This window comes from Sinocyclocheilus grahami, unplaced genomic scaffold (assembly GCF_001515645.1).
Source record: "Sinocyclocheilus grahami isolate Dianchi unplaced genomic scaffold, SAMN03320097.WGS_v1.1 scaffold53.1, whole genome shotgun sequence".
Classification (NCBI taxonomy): Eukaryota; Metazoa; Chordata; class Actinopteri; order Cypriniformes; family Cyprinidae; genus Sinocyclocheilus; species Sinocyclocheilus grahami.
The window spans coordinates 581,010-603,288 of NW_015505232.1; the positions used below are offsets into that span (position 1 = coordinate 581,010).

The 22,279-nt window shown below is 38.2% G+C and overlaps 2 protein-coding genes across 5 annotated transcripts in view; both read left to right on the forward strand.

Moving 5' to 3' along the window:
* The first annotated feature begins 808 nt into the window (after nt 1–808).
* akap1a (A kinase (PRKA) anchor protein 1a) lies at nt 809–7,289 on the forward strand. Of its 2 annotated transcripts, none has more exons than XM_016269552.1 (12): nt 809–863; nt 1,669–1,872; nt 2,612–3,369; nt 3,573–3,673; nt 3,937–4,063; nt 4,136–4,242; nt 4,575–4,752; nt 5,354–5,504; nt 5,591–5,658; nt 6,029–6,102; nt 6,502–6,561; nt 6,641–7,289. In XM_016269552.1, the coding sequence occupies exons 2-12, from the start codon at nt 1,688–1,690 to the stop codon at nt 6,701–6,703; spliced, it is 1,872 nt and encodes a 623-aa protein (XP_016125038.1). In that variant the 5' UTR covers nt 809–863; nt 1,669–1,687; the 3' UTR covers nt 6,704–7,289. The 2 variants fall into 2 exon arrangements, with proteins under 2 accessions (XP_016125038.1, XP_016125037.1); XM_016269551.1 differs by lacking the exon at nt 809–863 and adding an exon at nt 890–1,041.
* A 2,404-nt stretch (nt 7,290–9,693) lies between these two features.
* LOC107583367 (RNA-binding protein Musashi homolog 2-like) overlaps nt 9,694–22,279 on the forward strand; it is a 186,769-nt gene continuing 174,183 nt past the window's right edge. For 2 of the 3 annotated variants that reach the window (XM_016269563.1, XM_016269564.1), the window contains exons 1-5: nt 9,694–9,899; nt 10,140–10,180; nt 10,464–10,545; nt 12,010–12,094; nt 18,077–18,118. In XM_016269563.1, the coding sequence (XP_016125049.1) occupies nt 9,838–9,899; nt 10,140–10,180; nt 10,464–10,545; nt 12,010–12,094; nt 18,077–18,118 (312 nt within the window). In that variant the 5' untranslated portion in view covers nt 9,694–9,837. The remainder of the gene's footprint in view (nt 9,900–10,139; nt 10,181–10,463; nt 10,546–12,009; nt 12,095–18,076; nt 18,119–22,279) is intronic. The other variant, XM_016269565.1, reaches the window with a different exon arrangement.

Sequence of the window (22,279 nt, forward strand, 5' to 3'; positions counted from 1 at the left end):
GTTAAACAACCATTCATTCTTCCTTGTATCGTTTGCAGGGAAGAGAAGTTATTTTATCGCACTGCATTTCTCTCTTAGGTTTGATAGAATTTGTTTTACAGTTTGGGCTCATCTGTTTTTCCACACATATTATGCTTTATTAGTAAGGTGTGTACAGAACGTGGTCTTTAAATATCACTGTCTCGGTGCATTAAGCGCGTCCTTTATATGAGAGGAAAATGCTTAACGTGTAAATAAACGCGTTGCGTTCACATTTTGATCTTATATGCATATCTGCACATAGTATATGCTTTACAATTTTGTCTTTATCACTGTCTTGGTACATTAAGCCACTTTAAGCATTTTAGAAAGTCCCCTGTTCAAGTTCTGCTAATCCACAAGCAGAGTGAGAGTCATGCTCGCAAAGAAGGTAATGTTAACTATTAAACCAACCAAACCAAAACTTTCAAAAACACACAGCAATGTGATTCTTTTATTGAGTGAGAGTCAGTGGGTTTAATCAGTGACATTTACAGATTTACTACTCGGCGTCTTCTCCGCGACCTCCTTCCCTTGGTGTTTTTACACATAGAAAAGGCGAAAAAACATATAGCATTGTCCATTTTTCTCTCAGAACATGCTCGGAGTTACTATTGCAATTATCGATGCAGTGTGAATGACATACACTGGTGACATTTTTCACAATCACGACTAACAATCAAATACTGCCCTAAACTCAATAGCGGAAAGGCAGCGCTACCCTGCAAGTATGGCGGATAAACAAAGCAGTTTCCCAGAACTCAACGCGGCGTTACGTCACATTCTCATTCTTTATTAGATCAACTGATTGCACGTGTGCTCCCGTGACGTCACGCACACACCAGGTGAGCAGAAAGATATCAAACAGAAGCTTGTGCTATAATATGTAAAATGCAGATCTCTTTCTGATTTGTTTGTTCGTTGGCGCATGTGTTGATTCGTTAAAGGGATAATTTGGCTTTCAACGTGTTTTCACACTAAAACAAAAAAAATGGACTTAAACCCCATTTTGACCCCATAAAGGTAAACCAATTATTCAAATGGAACCATAGTGTATTAAAGCATTTGTCAAATTATTAAAATCCCAGAATGATTGAGACTCTGTAGCTAGTTTTATTTCAACAGGTTTCTTAATTCATATTTCCTCTGAATTTGATGGCTGCATGTTGTTATTCCAACTCAAAAAAAGCAGCTGCTTTTGGCTAATGATAGAGTAAAGAGGTTTGTTTGGGGATTAGAAGGTTCTAGGTTTATTCTGAATATTGTTTTTAGTGTACTTTGAGCTGTATTGAAATTCTCCACATACTCATTATACATTGTAAATTTATGCTTGACATCCTCTTATTGACTTGAATTGTTAACACTGTAAAAAAAATATTGATACTGATACTCATGGGCAGTCAGGAATCAAGATGTGTGGTAAATGTCATGGTGACAGCTGTATTTAACAGCGCTGCATGTGTCGATTATGTGTTGCTGGGATATTTGAGCTGCTAATGAGATTGCTCTGGTTCAGTCTTCTATTGCAGAAGTGTTGGTGTCAAGACTCACTCCCCCTGAGCTCAGACGTCTCTCCTTACGGTCTAGTGCCACTCAAGACTAGGGATGGTCTTATTAGATGTAGCTGACCTCTCGATCTCTCTCTCTCAGTGGGATCGGTGGAAAGAGGATGCTGCTGTCGTTTAGGCCGCTGATCTCCGTCTCTGTGCTGACTCTGCTGGGCTGGTGCTGGTACAGCTTTAGGAGGAGGAGGACAATGACAAATCCTCTCTGGACTACAGAGAACCCATGTTGTTCGGACAGAAGCAGCCCTGTTCACTCCTCCCCTGCTGACTCCAGTATTTTGGGGGAAAGGTCAGTAGTGCTGAGAGTACATGAGTTGTGTCTGTTAAAGGTTGCATCCTTGGGTAGCCACAGTTTTAGGTGGAAATATCTTCTTAAATTAACTCTTTTCTGCAAACATGTGTTATGTAAGTTGTACATTTGACCTACAGGAGGTTGCAAATGATGCTAGGGAGTCCACAAACATTTTAAAATAAAAAATTAATACTATTAGAAGATTATAGGGTCCTTAAGATATAAATGAAATATATGTAACTTTTTTAACATTCATATTGATAATGGTAATAAAACAGTAAAAATCATAATGATATTTTAATTCTTTTTCTCAATTTCAGTTTATTTATATAGCCCTTTTTACATACAGCAGCTGCATGTTAAACATAAAAATATAATAATATCATATATGCTGTCAATTAATTTTGTTGTCTTTGATATATCTCACTTAATATTGTTCTCACACAGTATAAATTAGGGGTTTTATTCATAATTATAGAGATGTCTTTTTGTGAGGGAAGAGAGCTCCATTGCAAGCAAGTCCTTGACAGCAAATTGTTTCAAAACCCCTAAATCATCCTTTTACCAGTTGGACTAATTTTTCAATTTTTGACGAATGGAAAAGCTTGGTTTATGCCAAGTTAGCCTGAAACTTACCTTGACCAATCCCAGTAAGACATATTGAAAGAACAGACAGATTTGCTTTTTCCAGAGTGAAGACAGACACTGTACTCTTTCTGTTTTTCTTCTGTTACAGTGATCTGAACACGGACCACAGCAACTCAGGATCCTCTGAAATCAAAAACCTTACCGGCACCTCTTCCAAAATAGGCCTCACCAAGGGAGTTCGACCCGAGCCAGAAGGAGAAGTATCCGTTCGCTTCCCTGAGACTCTCCAAACTGAGCAAGAAAAGGACAACATTGCTGGTGAAGGTCATCCAGACTGTGGAGAAGTTGGTGAAGATGACTCTGGGCTTGAGTCTGATCCGGTTTGGCTCTCTTCAAATCACCTTGCCACCGACTCTCACACTTTAACAGAGCAACAGTCAGGTCCTGTCCGCTTGGACAGTCATAATGGCTGCAGCCTGACCCCTGATGGAGGCCTGAACCAGGAGAACCTGGAGAAGATCAGTTCTGTTCAGGTCCAACAGGTCATAGATGCAGCTGCAGAGGACTGGGAAAACCAGGAACCCAGTGATCCACATGAGCTTGGATTTCAGTTTACTGCTCAAGAATCATTCAGCTGTGATGACAACAGAAGAGTATGCCTTCCAGGCGCCAGCTCTTTCAGGGAAAAACTACTCACCCATTTAGGAGCTTCTGGTGGAGATGATTCTGGATGTGGTTCCTGCTTCTCAGAGGATGCATCCGGTGCAGAGGAGCTGACCAGAGAGTTGTCTGAGGAAGGCCAAGGGTTTGTGATGACCCCCACAGAAGCAAACACAGACAGCATTCAGAGTAAAATTACTCCCTGTATGCTCGGAGTGACAGAAGGAGAGGAGGAGGCCTTGAGAGGTGCGTGAAACATTTACTCTCCAAACTCTTGCAGTTATCCTCCTGTTAAATTATTGAAATAAATAAACTGGCCTTTGAACTTTTTTTGTAGGCGTATGCATTGTTTTTTTTATGTATTTTATTATTTGTTTTACTTATATACAGTATAAAGTCAGACTTCAATCACAAAGCAGTAAAAATGTCCACATGGATCTCGCCTCCAGGTTCAGATGTTAAAAGCTGCATTAGTGCTGACACTCAGGTGAGCAGCTTGGCTCCACCTCCAGCCCCACCCATCATTCTCTGGGACATAGAGGTGCCAGCGGTGAGCTCCGCCCACAGACACACCCACATACTGATATTGTTTGAATTTTAGCCCATTAAAAGACTTGTGTATGAACGTGTTCAGGTATGCACAACAACAGAAAAGATACATGATCTTGAAGTATTAGACTCACTACAGAAGAGCTCAAGTTACAGGGCATATAGAGGCCTATATACTTTGTGTGTGTGTGTGTGTGTGTGTGCTGATATAAGAAGAGTGACATGACTTCCATAAGAGAAAGGAAGACTTGTTGTCCTTTGCAGCATCTGGTTGGCCGATTGATCGGGAAGCAGGGGAAGTTTATGAACTTCCTGAAGCAGAGCTCTGGAGCAAAGATCTATGTATCCACCCTGCCGTTCACTCAGGAGATTCAAATCTGCCACATCCAGGGTAGGTATTCCCATGATGATGATAGGTACCTCACTCCATGTGCTGAATTCATATTTGTGTTTGTTCATCCAGGCTCACAGCAGCAGGTGGATGATGCTCTCTCACTCATCAGGAAGAAGTTTAAAGATCTGGATGTGACTAATTGTGTTCCTCTGCCCTGCCTGCCAGTCACATCCTGGGTGAGAACTCTTATAATCATATCATTAACTCAATTCCAAAGACTTTATTTTTTCTTTGGAACACAACAACATCATGAAAGTATCACAAGAGACATATAAAAAGATCAGATGACTTACGACTTAAATTTCAAGTTTTCTCAAATTGTGCAATAGCTTTGTGTGAGGAACAAACTGAAATTTAAGTGGGAAACTGGTGCTTTAAGACACATCATGCCAACTTTGACACCAGTGACGTTAAATATCCTGACTTGGTGTGTCTTGAGGTGCCAATTTAATGTTCAGTATGCCTGAATGTGAGAGTAGCCGTGTGCATTGTTCTGTTGTTTCCGTAGCTGCTGCTGCCTCAGGATGTGTTTGTGGAGGTGATCGTTTCGCGGGTAGAGGCGGGTCATCATCTGTTCGTTCAGCAGCACAAGCATCCGTCTTATCAGGCCCTTCCCACCCTTATTCAGCACCTGCAGCTCTGCTACTCTCAGCCAGGATGTCCCAGCCTGCCCACCCCTGTCGAAGGTATATAGACCCCTACTGAAACACACAGATCTCAATGTGGAGAATAAATAATTTATATTCACATTTACATGTATTCATTTAGCAAATGCTTTCAATAGGAACAACACAACATCTGTCTCTACCATAGCGTTTTATGGTTTTGCTTTTGTCCCCCATAAAATCTCTTTTAGAATCAGCACAACTTTATCGGCATGACTTTAAACAGTTCTTTTAGTTTATTTATTAATACCATTTCCCATATTTTAGAATGCTAGTAAAGTTACAACACTATGAAATAACACGTTTTATTTGAGTACGTAGCAACCAACTTCATGAGGTTCAGAAATCGATCTAATATGCTGATTTGGTTCTCAAGAAATATTTCTTATTATTATCAGTGTTGAAAATATTTGTATAACATATGTACAGTACACACACACACAGATAGACATCATCTCTGATAGTACATGTCCTAAATGTTATGATATATTGCTCAAACTGTGGCAAGTCAAATTATAATTAGGTTTCATGGAGGCAATGTGGTCATCTTTCAAAATAATTTGGGTTTCTTGTTGTCATCTAGTTTGAGGAAGTCTGTCTATTTTCTGTCTGCCTCTGTCAGTGGGGGTGGTCTGTGCAGCTCCGGTAACAGGAAGTGGCTGGCAGAGAGCCCAGGTCATCCAGTATGACAGAGAGTCTGCCACAGCTCATATCAGATATGTAGATAATGGAGGTTATGACACCGTGAACAGCGTCACCCTCAGGCAGATCAGGTCAAGTGGCTTACATTTGGTTTGATTATTTGTCTGTAATTGTTTTAGAATGAGTTCAATCTGATATTTGAGGATTGTTTTCACAGGTCAGACTTTGTAACATTGCCATTCCAGGCAGCCGAGGTTCTGCTGGACAATATCACTCCTTTGCCAGGTAAAACATTGGCCTGTTTATGATTAAAAATGCTTTCTGAGATGTGCTGCTGCTCATGGGTGTGTACTAACAATATGCAGTACTGTTATTTTGTTAAAAAAAAAAACTAAAAACTGACAAATAAATCCAATCAAATCATAAATACTGAAATATGCTAAAAATGATCACTCCTTTGCCAGGTAAAACATTGGCCTGTTTATGATTAAAAATGCTTTCTGAGATGTGCTGCTGCTCATGGGTGTGTACTAACAATATGCAGTACTGTTATTTTGTTAAAAAAAAAAAAAACTAAAAACTGACAAATAAATCCAATCAAATCATAAATACTGAAATATGCTAAAAATAAAAAGCCATTTGTTTGCTTTGATAGGAGAGGAGGAGTTTTCCCTGGAGGCCAAAGCAGCGCTGGAGGAATTAACTGCAAATATGGCCTTAATCATCAAGGTTATAACAAGCAAACACATTTGTCTTTCATTTTTCTCTTGTGTATTTATTGATTATTTCCATGGTATTGAATGATTTCACTAGGCTGGATATTCTCAAACTTTTTTGTCAGCAATTTGACCTAAAATAATTACTTGAAATGTTGTTTACCAATACATTTGAATGTTCACAGTCGGTTTATAGTCAAATGACATGCAGCTAAACAATTTTTTTGTTCGTTTTTTATTTTAATTTTTAAATGTAATTAAAATTTTAAAATTTCTGATTTTATGATTATCTGCTTTTCATCAACTCGCAAATATTTGATCAGTTCTGCACTTGGTGATCAAAAACAGCTCTGAGGAACATTTTCATAAGTTCTAAAGCAATTCAGACATAATGGATGTTGTTTATGATCAGGTGACTTGCAGTCAAGATGGTCTTCCTCTGGTGCACATGTGGAAACAGGCAGGAGACGAGGTTTGTACATCTAATTTTTATTTTCTAAATCTTTAAATTTCAGCTATAACTGTTACTTTTGTGCTTTATATGTCTGCAGGTGGTTCTGGTGAACAGATTACTGGCTGAACAGGGGTTTTGCACCTGGTTTGAGACGCAGTGATGGCACAGCTTTTCACTTATTCTCTCTTGAACACCCTTTTGCACAGTAAATCATGTATTCCACTTTTGTCTATTTGTTTGTTGTATGAAGATTTTGTTAGAGACCTCATTTTTGGAAAATTCTCCTTAAATGGTTAATATTATGCTATTTGATGTTATTTAAATGATAATTGAATTAAGTTATTGCTCCAGAATGCATTGCAGAGTAAAACAAAGCTGCTTATGTGAACAGTTGCTAATATTGTACTGTTCTCTAAGATTATCTCTTGAATGCTGATGGTTTGAAAGATTGTGTTGTGCTCGGGTATTTTGATATTGAAGTATATAGATTTTTTTTGTAGTAATTTTTGTTTTCTGTTTAGATGTATTTGTTGTTCTCTGGGTATTTGTATTTAGTTTATTTTCTTTAAGATAAGGGTGGGGACAGTGTTGTGCTCTCTGACTGTAAAGCATGAAAGAACTCCAGCAGTGAAGAGCATTATGATCCCCTGCTGAAATGAACTTGTATGGTTCAGTGCTCTGTACTCTCATGCTGACGCTGCCAAACATCTCACTGCTGTTGTTGAAGTAAAAGATCTGTGGAAATCACAGACATGGTGTGCTTTTCTGTCTCATGTGCTTATGATGACTTTGTCTACTGCACTGACAGTACATGACAGATATAGTACAAGTATATATTTAACAAGACAAAAGCTCAGAGTTGCTCCATATTAACATTTAATGCATGGTTTATAGCCTATTTTAACGAGTACCAACCTCCATAGCAAATAATGTCTGTTGTTTTAGCCCATGTCTGATTTATTTAGTATGTCACAATATCTTCCTAATAGGAAAAAAGAGTTTATAAAGTCCATACTCTCTCACAGATTTGAAAAAATTACATGCACCTGCTATTTCTGGCCAACAGATGTCACTCAGTGTAAAGCTTTGAATGGCTGGTTACCAGGTGTTTAAAATAGTGTTCATTTTTAGAGGTGAGGTTATTAATAGATACATTAACATGATCTATTTATATATTTTATTGATGGTGATTGCTCTAATATGGGCAATTGAACCAAAAAAGCAGAAAACTGCTCTGGAAAAGCTGCCTTGGAGAGTTATTGGTGGCAATCAACAGGGAAACACATCCAGTTGACTTACCTATGTGAAAGATTACACGGCGAGGCACTTTGTAGAGAAAAGGTGACTTCTATTGCAATGATTCGCTTGAAATATCATGGAAAAGTGTGCCGAAATGGGCTGAATATTTAAAGCGCCTGCTGACATTCTTCAATAAACATGCAGAAAGCTCCCTGTATTTGGCCTTGCTCTCGTATCTGCCTGCCGCAGGGGGTCTGATTGGTTTGCTCTGAGGAAGCTGAATGTCACGGCTGATTCTGTTGTATGTGTACTCTCACATTCTCCAGTCTTAACTTTGAGATTTCTATTCCTAACCCTTCCCTAAGAAGAAAATCCTCTCCGTTTCCAGAGTGGCCTGATGAATGTGTATTATCCTAAAGATGCACATTGATCTGTTAGGCAGCTAACAGATGCACAGCATTAAAAAAATGGACTTTCAGTAAGCAGAAGATTCACTCATTAATCAAACACAGATGCCCCTGTGACTGCTGGGTCTCCCTCACAGATTGGGCTCATAAAACACGATGCAGCTTACTTTTCTTGATACAGGAAACAAACACTCTTACTACTTCTAAAACTCTCCACGATGTACCCTTTACCAGCAGAAGTCATTTTAATATCAAATATCAGAGTCGGAACATCAATTTCAGACTGTGTTTCTGGACTGCTATGGGTTTGAGAAAGTTTATTAGACCATTAGCAGTATGATCTATGTGTTTACTAGTGAGGAAATATATTATTGGCTGGTTAAAGACTTCTCATTTGGCAGTGGGAAGCAGTGCTTGTTTTCCACAGTGATCTGGTTCTGTGAAACTAGAGCTGCAGTCATTTGATAAACTTCCTATTTGAGCATTTCCATATCAATGAAGACAGCAGATGTCACACTAACACTGATCTATCCATTCTGCATGCTCACTCAGCAAAGGGGAGAAAGGCTCGGAAATACATTGCCTGCATGTGTGGGGGTGCCAAGTTTTTCAGCGCCCTTCCAGAAAATTAACATACATAGGCTATCAAAAGATGTCTTATGTTTATGGATAAACAATATGATCAAGTTAGTATAAAAACAGTAGAAATAATTGGAAAGTCCACACCATGTAAGAAAAACAAGCATGTTTCATATAGTAAACTCCAGTGTTGTTTTAGTATCATTGATATACTATTACATGTTCTGTTAATATCTTGAATTAGATTTTATTCTGTTTTCATTTTAATTTGAAAGTTTTAGCCATTTTGTTGTTTATTTTTATTTATTTATTTTTTTTTATTAGCTTTTAGGATTTTGTTTTAGTTAATTGAATTTGAGTTATTGTGGTGCAGTTGTTCTGGCAACTTGCTGAAGTAAAATAATTTTAAGTTATGTTTATTTTATTTCAAGTAGGTAATAAAAGTTTTAGTTTTAGGTGCCAAAAGAATGCAAGGACTTTCCACCTTTTAATACAAACAATTGAAATCCAAACAAATTTGATCATTTATAATATATCTTACTATTCTCTTATATCTTACGTTCACTAATTACTGATTTTGTGGGAATTTATGACATTGCCACTAATAAGAAGTCAAACTACATTCACCCACATGACAGAATATGCTTGTGCCTCAAAGAAAAACTAGATTTTATTCTAGTGTTTTGAATTACAGTGCTTAATTTTAGTTTTAAACATTCATTTTCTATTTTCAAAATGCCTCTTGGTTGTATTTATTCAGAAGGTGGCGCAAATGTAAACTTTATAGGGTTTAAAGAGCTTACTGAAGAACTGAATGTACTCTCGTGGTTGCTGTCAAACGCTGCTAACCAACAGAGGGCGTGGTTAGCAGCGTTCCCTTGATAGGTAGGCGCAGATCCCCGCCGGATTGGTTGGCTGACGCTTTCAGCCACGCCCCTCCCGAGAGGGGCGGGAGCCGCGCGTAGATCCCACGTGTGACGCTAACGCTCCCGGTTCGGTAATATTCGTTGAGCTGGGGCTGCAGTGTTCGTGTGTATGCGCTTGTTTGGAGTTGGTTGGACTTTGAGCTATGGAAGCGGACGCGAGTCAAGTCACCTCTGGAAGTCCGAATGATTCGCAGCACGACCCGGGGTAAGAAGACAGGACGAGTCTGTGTGTTTGGAGTTTGATTCTGCTTTACACCGCGAGCGAACGAGCGCGTGTCCTTCCTCGCGCAGTTCTGCTGATGTTTTGATTGACAGGTCATGTCTAACGGCTCGTTTTAGCCGGTTCACAGCTCAAGCTGTGCGTAGGTCGCTCTTTATGAGGTATTTACACGGAAATGGCCGTTTTGACATCTGGAGTCACTTATACCATGTTTTCTCCTTACAGTAAAATGTTTATCGGTGGCCTCAGCTGGCAAACCTCACCAGGTAAGGCGAATTTCTTCTGTTTTGGAGTTGTTTTGCTTTATATTTATCCATGGCATGCTTCAAGAGCTGTGGTGTTTGTATGTGTGTCATTGCGCACAAGGTTATTGGGATTTCCAGTCATCTGACACTAAAAGCGAGGCGACGCGACAAAACTTGAACGCTCTCATTATAATCAACGAAGTGTGATGCGCGCGACCTTCGTTGATTATAACGGCAGCGTGCAGGCTGCGCGTCGTTCACTTGTAACGGCGTAACCCTCTTGTGTCCTTGTGTTTGTGTTCAGACAGCCTTAGAGACTATTTCAGTAAATTCGGGGAGATCAGAGAATGTATGGTGATGCGCGACCCCACAACCAAACGCTCCAGGTAAACACGTGCTCTCTATGTTCTGTCTGTATTCTGCTGTATAAAATTGCCTTTAGGGCAAATCAAGAGTAACGCGATAGGAAGCTGATTCTTTGACATTGAGTTAAGAGGACTGGACTGTACTGCAAGAAAGCGATTCCCTTTGAGTGATTTCTAAATTATATTACAAAGGACAAAGTGTTTTTGCTTATACACACATATACATACACACACACACTATATCATAGATAGGTATCTCAGTCTTTGCCACTTTCTACATAATTGACAGTTACTTATTTAAGGGGAGGTGACCCTAATATGGCCACAAACAGTAATAAGCCCACTTGTTATATTTTGAAATATGTAAAGACGAAGCATGAGAGAAATTATATTTTGTGGCAAATTCAGCCAATTGAATGGTCAGTCCTTGACTTATTTAGGCTATGTTGTTATTATCTGACACTGTAGAAGTCGCATTTAAAAAGCTTTTTTGGGGGGGAAATTGTTGATGAAAGAGTAAATTGAGATTAATAAAATTAATTTATTTTTGTATTTTTTCTTTTTTAGCAATATTCTGTATTCGGAAGGATGAAGTATTTGTAGCACTGGAGTGGCGTTTCAAAGAGTAGTAGAACTACAAAAACAAATTAAAAAAAAGTGTTTGTAACTATATTAAATGGGGGAAAAAATGAATGCTCTGGGAATGTATAATCCATTCCATAAATATAACTTTTTATTTTTGTGAATGTGAGTTTCTAAGGAAGGCTGCCATTTGATTCTATTGTTCCTTTTAAACTGGGCTAAGAATCCATTGAATCTCATATAAAAACATTAATGGAAATAATTGTGCTCAAAACACGGTTCATGAACTTTACCCACTTGCATTGAGAAAAAAAGACACGAGGGTCTATAGGCCCTAAAATGAGTCTGGTTTAGCAAAGAAGTATCTTATGGTTCAGGGGGTGCTGAAATTTTTTTAAACTTAATTTTGTCAGTTCATGACAAATATGAATACTTAAAGTATGATAGAATATTTAATGTTCTTCATAATTTATAGTAATGATCTTTAAATTTAGGTTTTGGTGGGCTTAAAGGGTCACTTGCCCTGTATAAATATTTGATGTTCTATAAATGACTGGCCGGACCTGCCAATATTTCCGGACAGTGTTTATTATATTTTGCACCTGTGCACTCTATGTGGTTAATGTGTTTGTACAATGCATTTATATTATATATCTATACTTTATTAAAGGGCATAAGAATAATTTGAAAAGTGTAGCAGTGAAACACTAAAGCACTGAGAAGTTGTGATTATCTCACAACAAGTGGACATTTCTAGAAGTGTCATAATGATTGCAACACCCCTGCTATCACTGAGTGTATCAGCAAATATACAAGAGGGCTTTGTATGCTGTCACAAGTTTTCTGCCTCTTCTGTGGAGTTATCTCCTGACCTTCACTGTGTTTTGTGTTTTTGTTCCACAGAGGGTTTGGCTTCATCACATTTGCAGATGTTTCCAGTGTAGATAAAGTCTTAGCGCAACCACACCACGAATTAGACTCCAAGACGGTATGTATCACTTCATAATGTTCGGTTTCTGTAACTGCGAGAATAGAGTGTGTGCACTGAAACAGATGTCATTCAGATGATGTTCTTTCCCACAGAGTTTTTCATTTCCTTTGTCATCTCTGTTTATTTCCTGCCTCTTTATTAAAAAGTTAGTGTTTTTTTTTTTGTCGGATTGAGTGGACAGAGTTTTACGTACTTGCATATCAGGCTTAACAATATGTATGGCTTAGGGCCAGTGTGAAGGAAATCTGAACCGGCACTTTAGGGCCAGAACTGCATTGTAAATCTTATGATATGTTGATCTTGTACATGTCTTGGTTTTATGTGACTTATTAGTGTTGGTAAACATGATTAAAAAAAATATATATAAATTAATTTTTAATTAAAAATAATAACATCTGAGCAACTGGCCCATCCTTATTGTTTAACAGAACGCTATGTGTTAAAATTAGTTCTGGCATCTGTGTAGATGGTGCTTAGACTGACATTCATTCAAGAAGCTGAAATGTGTCCTTTCCTTGTTTATCTGGGAAATGACTCGGAGATCAATCATTATAAACACCTGATTTCATCGAACTGAAGGGACATCTCTGGATTTCCCCTTTCTTTCCTCTCACAGTCACCTGAGACTCATGGGCATGCACTTCCCATTCATATGGATTTGATATTTCCATATGCATGTCTTCATATAATAAACTTGCATTCCTCTATATTAGGGCTGCATGATAAATCACATGCGATATTTAATGCGCATCTTGTCAGAAAGCCGGTTCTGTAATCAGCGGTAAATCTCCATCACGTGCGTGCTTTCACATTGAGCAGCATTAACTACACCGAGCCGTTGTTCACTGACGAGCTGCGCAAAAAATCACGCCAATATGAACGTGGTTTTGCGCAGCTCGTCAGTGAACAACGGCTAAAATAAAAATTCAGTTCACTCAACTCAGTTCCTTTATTCTGTTCAGTACAAATTCCAAACCAAACTATGAAGATACTGTAAAAAATGACCCCTAGAGTGTTTAAAGTGTGAACATTTATAATAGAAATATGTAGTTACATCAGTCAGTGTGCTGGCATTCTGAAAAGGACACTTCTCTGCTGTGCGTTGATTTCTTTAGTGTGTTTAGTTTGTAGACAAAAAAAAAAAAAAAAACCTTAAATGTCAGACAAACTACGCCGAACACCTGGAGCGACTACACCACACGCTGCCTTCATTCTCCAAGTCTTCTGTGCTCCAGAAACACTCGCGTGTCTGACGCTGTCTGTAAATCTGACGGTAATGAATAATTACGACTGGCAGTGAGGTTTCAGGGCTGTGCTGTGTGTCGCTTGTGTTCAGCTGAAATCAGATTTCTGTGAGCTTTTTATCGCAGTGGGGGGTTGTTATCTCGTCTCCTGCAATCGGTGCTGAGTTTTGTACAGTGTACGAGAACAATAAACACTTTGAGTGATGTCTTTTTGAAGAGAAACTTTTGGTGGAGGATGCATCTACCTGGCGTATTAAAAACAAAAACAAAAAAAAACCAGGCTGTGTTTTAAAACTTAGTGAGCTGTCTAACTATATAGCATTTTCAAGAACTTTTATAGTAGCACACACATCCATAGTGTTGTTCAGAATACAGTGATCAGTTTTGGATGAAAACTGCTTCAGGGGTTCTCTTCAAACCTGGTATTAAGATCTGTCTCAGAGCGCTATTTAAACATGGTATAAATATATCTCATGCATCACTTGTGATCAGATTTTGAAGAATGGGTCTAACATAATGTAGAATGTCTACACACATTTTAATCTAACCATAAACTAATAGTCAAGCATCATGTGAACTGAAAACGTTTTGTCCATGTATATGTTTAGACTTTTCCAAATCTTCACGTTTGTATGGTTATTTTAAGCATGGAAACAGCTAAGAGTACTTTGTGCTTTATGTAATGTGGTCGTTTCTGACTTTCAACAAAAGTGGTTGAAGTAATCCAGTTGCAAAATGCTTTGAGTCTCTTTTTGTATTTAGCGCTGACCACTTGCGATTGGATCAGCCAAAAAAAAAGATGTTAATACATTCTAAACTAGGCCTCCATCTGAAAGCAATAAAAGGCCACTAACACATTAAACTGTTACTGCTGAGATGGGAGAAGCTCAGTAATTGCTTCATCTGGAAATGCAGGACTTTATTTACACAATGTGTTCTTGAGTCTAAATTACAAATTGGCTTAATAACTGCTGCTGTCTGCTGTTTGATTTAGATTATCGCTAGGTTTAAAGATTTTTTTGTTAGTCTGATTGAATGGCTGGGACTACTGTGGTTTTGCTTTCCTTTGGAAATATCCAGCAGTGGTAGTAAAAATATTTTGTACTAATAGGCCTAATTAGGGATGACCTTTTAGGTCCTGACTCCATAGATGCAGCTTATTGATTTAATTGGAGATTTAATCAGTCAACTGTTACTGGACCATTTGCAAATGCATAAACTCAAAAACCTACATCAGATTGATCTGGAGCCTTTATTTACAGACCCAGCATTCATTTTACACAAATGTTTCTCAATTTATCCGTGCATTCATCAGAATGGGATGTTTGCTCTCAGGCTGTATGGAAAAATACTCCTAATTTCTACTGATTTGAAATTCAAAGCGTAATATTGTTTCTGCTCACACAGGCTTGTTTCTATGGAGTAATTGAGGTTGAATTGGTTAAGCCTCAGGCTAATTGCTAAAACAAATTGCTACATGAAATTCATCACAGAGAAGGTTTCCAAACCCAGGTGTTACAAAATCCATCTCTCTAATTGACCTGATTTGGGAGATAACAATCACACCTCAGACAAACGGAATTATGGGAGTAAAAAGGTTTAGTTCATTGGACACCAGTGTCATTTCAGAGAATAATTACCCTGTGCACAGCACATTGAATTGACATTTATATTTAAAATTAGGGGTCGACCGATATGTGTTTTTCAGGGCCGATACCGATTATTACAGATCAAGTAGACAGAGAACCGATATATATGTCTGGTGTAAAAATGAAAATTAATGTCAAAATTAAGAATAACAAGGGCTCTGACAAAAACTGCCTTCCCTGGTGTTGGTTGAGTGTAGTACTCCCACAGTAAACTCTTTATTTTTTGGCAAACAAAGGATTTACCATTAAAATTAAAACATGGAAGAAATGGCGTATTGTGTGATTTATTCTTTTAAACCAAAGTTGTAGTAATTGTTGTAGTATTCAGGGGTTAAAGCAAAAAATATATATATTTTGACTGAAAATGTTTCCTCAGCCAAACACCATTCCACAGCCATACCTGTCACACACCAAGTTTAAGAGCAGTGTTTTTCTTGTAATCAGGAGCACTTGTGCTCCTAATTTAAAAAAAATAAGGAGCACCTTCTGATCAATAATAAAATTTATCAAAATTTCTGATCAAAAATTAGTCTATTTATAAGCTTTTAAAAAATTCTATTTAAAACAATATAATAAGAAGTAGAATAAGACAAATAAGTTACCAATCATGAAATTAGTATTAATGAAAAATTTATTTGTCCTTCAGAGGTGGCAAAGAAGAACACAAAAGTGGCTTGTAGGTACATTTTCAGACATTCAATGAGGCTCAGAGGTGGCATGAGTGCAATTTATATTCATAAATTCATGTGGCGATTAATGTTTTAAATATAAAATTTTTAATACAGAAATATTTAATTATTTAAATCACTGCAATCATACCTAAAAAATTAAACTGAAACCGCCAGCAGGTGGTGGCAAATCACGGATTTTATCACTGAATCATTCGTTCAATTGATTCGTTTGAACGGCTGAATAATTCAGGAATGAAGCAAGTGACTGTCTTTATGAATGGGTAATCATGAATCACTGACTCACTAGATTCGTTCAAAAACGCACTTTCATTCATGAATTAAAGACCGCTGTGTTTGCTTTTAGAGATGCGCAGCGACTGAGCTGTTACTTTATTTGGAACTATTTTCGTTGTTGAAATAGAGCAAAATCGGGCAGTACTTGTTTATTGAACTGTTGTATTAAATCAATATCACATTTGCAAACTCCTTTAATAATTATTCAAATCTGTCACTCTCCTTATCGCGATCTGTGGGCGCACAGAAAATGAGAGTTCTCAAGACTCAAAAGCACGTGCAAATGATAAGTTCCGTCATCGGTCATCGCGTTATAAGCGCGGAACCTGCAGGAATGAGTAGAATTGTTATTTATAGCTGCAATCCCACGCCGAAATTCAAGTTCTGCTCTATGTTCTCTGCGAATAACCCGACTGTGAATGATGCGAGCGGCGTTATGTTGTCAGTGAGAAGCTGCAGCCATGGCGGGGAGGATTTTTGGTGTGCCGCAGAACAACAACAATGCTACGTTTCTTTTCCCCTAATTTTTTCTAATTGACGGAAATCCGTTGTAGCGATGGAAAACTTTCATCCCGGAGTAGTATTATGTACATCTTACTGCACCAGTATATTTCTGAGAATTTCTTTAAGCTAACCCGATCTTATATTTTGACGGGTTGCCATGAGGATCTTGTTTCTGTAGGTCTATGTAAATGATATGAAGATAGTTTTACTCCAATGAAACCGTCAAATGCTCATGAAGTGACTCTTAGAGGGAGTCAGAGCAGTTCTGGAGATTAGGGTTAGGGTTAGGCTGAAATCAAAGCGAGCGTCGCACACTTTGTATGTGTAGAAAACAAAACCGCTCGTCTGTTCCATTTACATACACAGAGACACGCAAAACATGCTGCAACGGCTGCTGCTGCCTTACCTTTGAGAGACAACTGATGCATGAACACTGAAGCAGCTCCAGTTAGCAAGCGCTTTCGGAGTGAGAGGGAATTCCGCTTTGATTGGTCGGACTCGTGACTCACAACAAATCAGATGAGCGGTGGGCGGAGACTGCTTTATGCCACAGAGTGGTGTGTTCTGACGGGCTGCATCAGAGCCAAATAGCGCGTTTCAAAATTAAAGGGGTCATATGATGCTTTTTTTAAAGATCATTATTTTGTGTATTTGGTGTAACAGAATGTTGACATGCTTTAATGTTCAAAAAACACAAATTATTTTTCAAATACTGTACATTATTGTAGGTCCTCTATGCCCCGCCTCTCTCAAACGCTTCGTTTTCTACAAAGTCCCTCCTTCCGACAAGCGCAGTCTGCTCTGATTGGCCAGCTGACCCAGTGCATTGTGATTGGCCGAACACCGCAAGCACTTGTCGGAAATGTACCATAATCACGAGCTTCATCTTTCAAAATAAATGTATCGAAACGGTTTTGAAAATGACCGATAATCATAAAAATGCTTAATATCGGTGTAGATAATCGGCCAGGCCGATAATCGGTCGACCCCTATTTAAAATGGCCAACATATAGATGACACATATAGAGAAGGCAAAAAATTACTCCTAAGATTCTATCTGGAAAGAAACAGACAGTGTGTGTGTGTTTTATTTAGAAAGACAGTGTCTGTAATGATACACACTTATATGCTGCAGAGTCCTCAGGCAAACGTTCAAATCTACACTAGGAGTTTTGCTACAATCGAAAGCCTTTGCCTTGCTGAACATGGACAAGTAATTTCCTGCAAGAACCCAATTTCGATCTGTTTATGTTTTTCATCTTTACTTCGGCTGCCTGTATGAGATTGTTTGAAACTCCTCTCTATAAGAAGCTGTATTAAGGCTGAGGTAAGACAGTGTGACATTGGAGCATGAAATAGTTTCTCTGATAATTCCTTCTGTCTGCACACCTTCACTAGATGGAAGACAAACTGAAATTAACAAGATGACAAGCCAAAGAGTTAATGTCATCAGTCCAGTATGACCCATCCATGCTCATAATTCAGAAGCTTGATGGTGTTGATGATTTCTTGAAGTATGAAAGAGTGTATTGTGATGAATTGGGCCTGGATAACTGCATTCATATGTGACTTTCCCCCCCCCCTCATTCTTTCTCTTCTTTCTCTGTTTGTGCACAGATTGATCCTAAGGTTGCCTTTCCTCGGCGTGCTCAACCCAAGGTCAGAATTTTCAAACTTTTGCTTGATGCTTACATTGTCTTTTTTCCTTAAGCATTCTCATATTTGTATTTTTCATGATGTTTTAGCCCTTGAGGTGCAGACCTGTGCATCAAAGTGTGAGATACCAATGATGTGGTCAGTCAATGATGTGTGTCCATCTGAAGTGATTTGCAGGGATTTGTGGGTAATGCTCTTGATTAGGTGTCAGTGTGTCCATCACTTTTGTGCTAATGCAGTTCTTCCTCTTTACTCTTTAAATTGGCCTGAAGCTCAGAGTGTCCGCCCAAGTGCCGTCCACTCTGGCAGGTTCTTTCATTTTTTTTTGTCCCACAACAAACACGATCAATAATGGATTTTTTTCTTGGTTTTGAGTGCCTCACAGATGAGTTTTTTTTTCTTTGCTGAACGGCTCAGGTTTCAGACAGGAGGAAAGTTCTCAGATCCAGGGCATGTCTACGAAGTCTGTTGGCATGTATTTCCAACATATCCAGACAGTTCTTTCCCCTTCTTTATTTGCCAGTTTTGGTCTTTTAACCTTTTCTTTTGAACATAAAGAACGGCTCTGATGCCCCCCCCCCTCCTTGGGTCCCTGGATTCCTGTTGAAACAAAGAAAATACATTTAGCTCCAAGGCAGCACTGTTATTTTTTTTTTTGAACCCCCCCTAAACAATATGAACTCCTCTGCAGAGAGCAGGTTATGAGAACTGAATTGTCAATTTCAGGGAGACACGGACAGGTTTCTCCGTCTAGTATCTTAGCATCATGTCTGCTGCGTCTTTTTTCTTAAACCGCAAAGATAGATAAAGAATAATGTACTGCTGTTGTTTTTTTCATAAGCAAACATAAGGCTGAGTGCATTAGTACAGAAAGAAATTTATTTATTTTAGTGTGAATCAGAGAATGTGGATTTTAAGGCATCTTAAGGCAATAGGATTAAGGCAGATCTATTGGCATTGCACTGGCTTTTTTTTTTTTGTACATGTAAAATTGATTTTAGACCGCAAGCAGCCAGTTAATCGTTCTTGTCACACATCTTGCTGCACTCCGCCTGAACGGTAGTGCTCATGTTTATTTCTCATTGTGAGGTCTGTGTCCGCTAGAGAGTGAGACTTTTTTTTTTAACATGATTGCGGGTGTCCTGTTGTTTATGGACTCTTTATAGCTGTCCTGTGTTATTGCAGTTTGAAGTTTGTGAGGTTTGTATTGAGGTGAAGGGAAATGTTATCATCTGCGCTGTGTTTGGAGCGAGAGATCTGGATAGGTGTGTTGACTTCAATGAGAACTTTAAGCAGTGAAATTCTGCTTTGGGGCTGTAATTCCCTTGTGATGTCATTTAAACTTGCAGGTGAGTTTTTTTTCCCCCAGCTGTTGTGTCTGAGAATGCCATACACGACATGGCTATCCTCTCTTCTCCTGCAGATGTTTCTCAGACACAAGATGAGTCTCAGACACAAGCTTGTCTTTGGTAGCCAAAGTGACCGTTGTCTCCTGAGATTTTATCCAGCCAACATTTGGTGCTGCCGTTGTGTCACTCTGTGATATCACAACAGATCATGGCGTGTCCTGGCATGATTTAATTGCCACTGGGACTGTGGCCTCTGGTGTCATTAAAAGAGCTTTGAAATCTTATTAAATGGCAGCTAGTCACGAGTCTCTTCAGAAGAGTTGACCAGCGTGATTAACGGTTTCCTGTCTGCCTCATTAGCATGTGCTCACCGTGAACCACCACTCAGCTTTAAGTTGTCCTTGATTACTAGAACCAAATGAAGGCAAATGAAATCAGTATCAACAAAATGTATCTTTGCAATGCAGAGGAAACACAGAAGCTGCATCTGAACGAAGTGGCATTTAGATGTATTTACACAGTTTAATGCAGCTCAGAGGGACATGGAATGATTTAACCTGCAGTTACAAATGCATAAATAATGTTTTACTATTTGCAAAAAAAGAAAAGATACTTTAAATGTGAAATTAAAACCGCCAATAGGTGGCAGCAAGTCACTGTTAATAAGTGAATCATTGCGATTGAACCAAATAATTTAAACGGTTGATTCATTCATGAACGAAGCACGTCATGTTGTTTAGAAACGCAAAACAGTGCTGTGGTTCTGTTTGGAATTATTTTTGTAGGCGAAATAGAGCAAAAACAGGCAATATGGTGTCTAAAACGTAAGTCTCTTAATATTAACTTGTTTATTGAACTGTTGTATAAAATCTATATATATATATAGATTTTATATATAATATTATATATATATATCGCTCGGTGCATCGGCATAAAAAGTTAACGATGCGATGCATCGTTTAAAAAGTGTGTATCTGCTACAAGTTGGCATTTGTATCGCGATGCATTGTTTCTAACATATTTGCATCCGTAAAAACTGATTTATTTATATATAATTACTAGTGGATGCGCTATACTTTTATTATTTAGAAAGTGACCAATAATCTGTGATCTATGTATTTTTTTGTCAAGCTTGTTCTCTCATCACCGCTGCTGCGTGAATATGACGAATCACAACACCACGGAGACCCAAGAAAAAACTGGGATTAAAGTCCAAAACCTGACTTGAAATAACCTCAAAAATCAATCGGGGCTAAAGCGGTTCCATAAACGACAAATTAAGTTCACACAATCTCACTAATTTGTGCACGCTTATTCTTAAGCAGCCCTTAATGTCGATCATGGATCAAATCGATACACCATGGCAAACAGCGAATACATTCATGCTGTTTAGTGCATTTGAGACATTGTGTTTTCCTCCGTGCATAACTGACATGTCATGGGTATATTTTTCATCTGTAAATGTTAGAAAGTCATGCAAACATATCCATTTTACTGTAAGGAGTGGGCGAGGCTGACGCGAGTGAACGAGCGCTGCTGTGCACATGCGCGCTAAACAGACGGCGCAATCGAATAGGAGCGCAATAATTCTGAGTAAAATATACATTTTGCTAAAATATTTGTTGTTGGACATTTAAATGTGCATTTTGTAGAATTTTAAACCTTCATATAAGTGTATTTTCATGATAACAGTAACTGTAAAGGGACTATTGTAATGGATAAATCAAATGTAAGCTAGTTCAGTAGGCTACTAATTACTAAGCTCAAATTAGTTAATGTGTGTTTCTTATAGCAGTTTAGAAGTAATTTTCTTTATTATTTCTTTTCATTTTAATTAAGTGATTTTAACATTTAATTTAGTTATTTTAATGCTTTAAAGATCAATTTTAGATTGTAATGTTCTAATGTTCTGCTATCTGTTCTGCAAAGGTACAGCTGTCATAAAACCAGAGAGAGCCTTTCTGCTTGGCTAGAAACTGTAAAAAAAATTCAAATAATAGCGTTCCTAAACTACACGTCATGTATGTGTGCACTCTGTAGGTGTGTTGTGTTTGTTTTTTGTAATATACTCGATAATGTCAAATCGCACATCGTTAAAACAACAATCACGATATTATCGCAGACGATATATATCGCACACCCCTATGTGAGATACAAACTGATGTCTTGTATGGCTAAGTTGTTCCATTTCAGGGTAATTCCTGGCTTTATCAAGATTTAAGGTAGTCTGGAAAAGTCTAGTGTTGCAAACGGTATACTAAACCTTGCTGTACAATTTTGTCAGGTATTACAACTAGGGATGTACGATATTGGACTTTTGCCGATATCCGATATGCCAATAATTTGATACTCAATTTGGCCGATAGCCGATGCCGATACCAATATATAAATATTTTTAATTTTGGTTAGTTTTTAACAAGAACTTATTTGTTTGGATTAAATAAACAATAATAAAGTTCTTTTATAATGACATTACATTGAAGATTTGAAAATAGCTATAAATAAACTATATATTAAAGGGCTCATATGATGTTGCTAAAAAGAACATTATTTGGTGTAATGAAATGTTTATGCGGTTTAAGGTAAAAAAACCCACATAATTTTCCACATACTGTACATTATTGTTTCTCTTCAATGCCCCGCCTTTCTGAAATGCGTCAATTTTTACAACGCTCATCGGTCTGAAAAGCGAGGTGTGCTCTTGATTGGCCAGCTATCCAGTGCGTTGTGATTGGCCGAATACCTCAAGCATGTGAAGTAAATGTTACGCCCCTTACCATATTGTGATGCCGTGTCCCGGTGCAACGAGACAAAA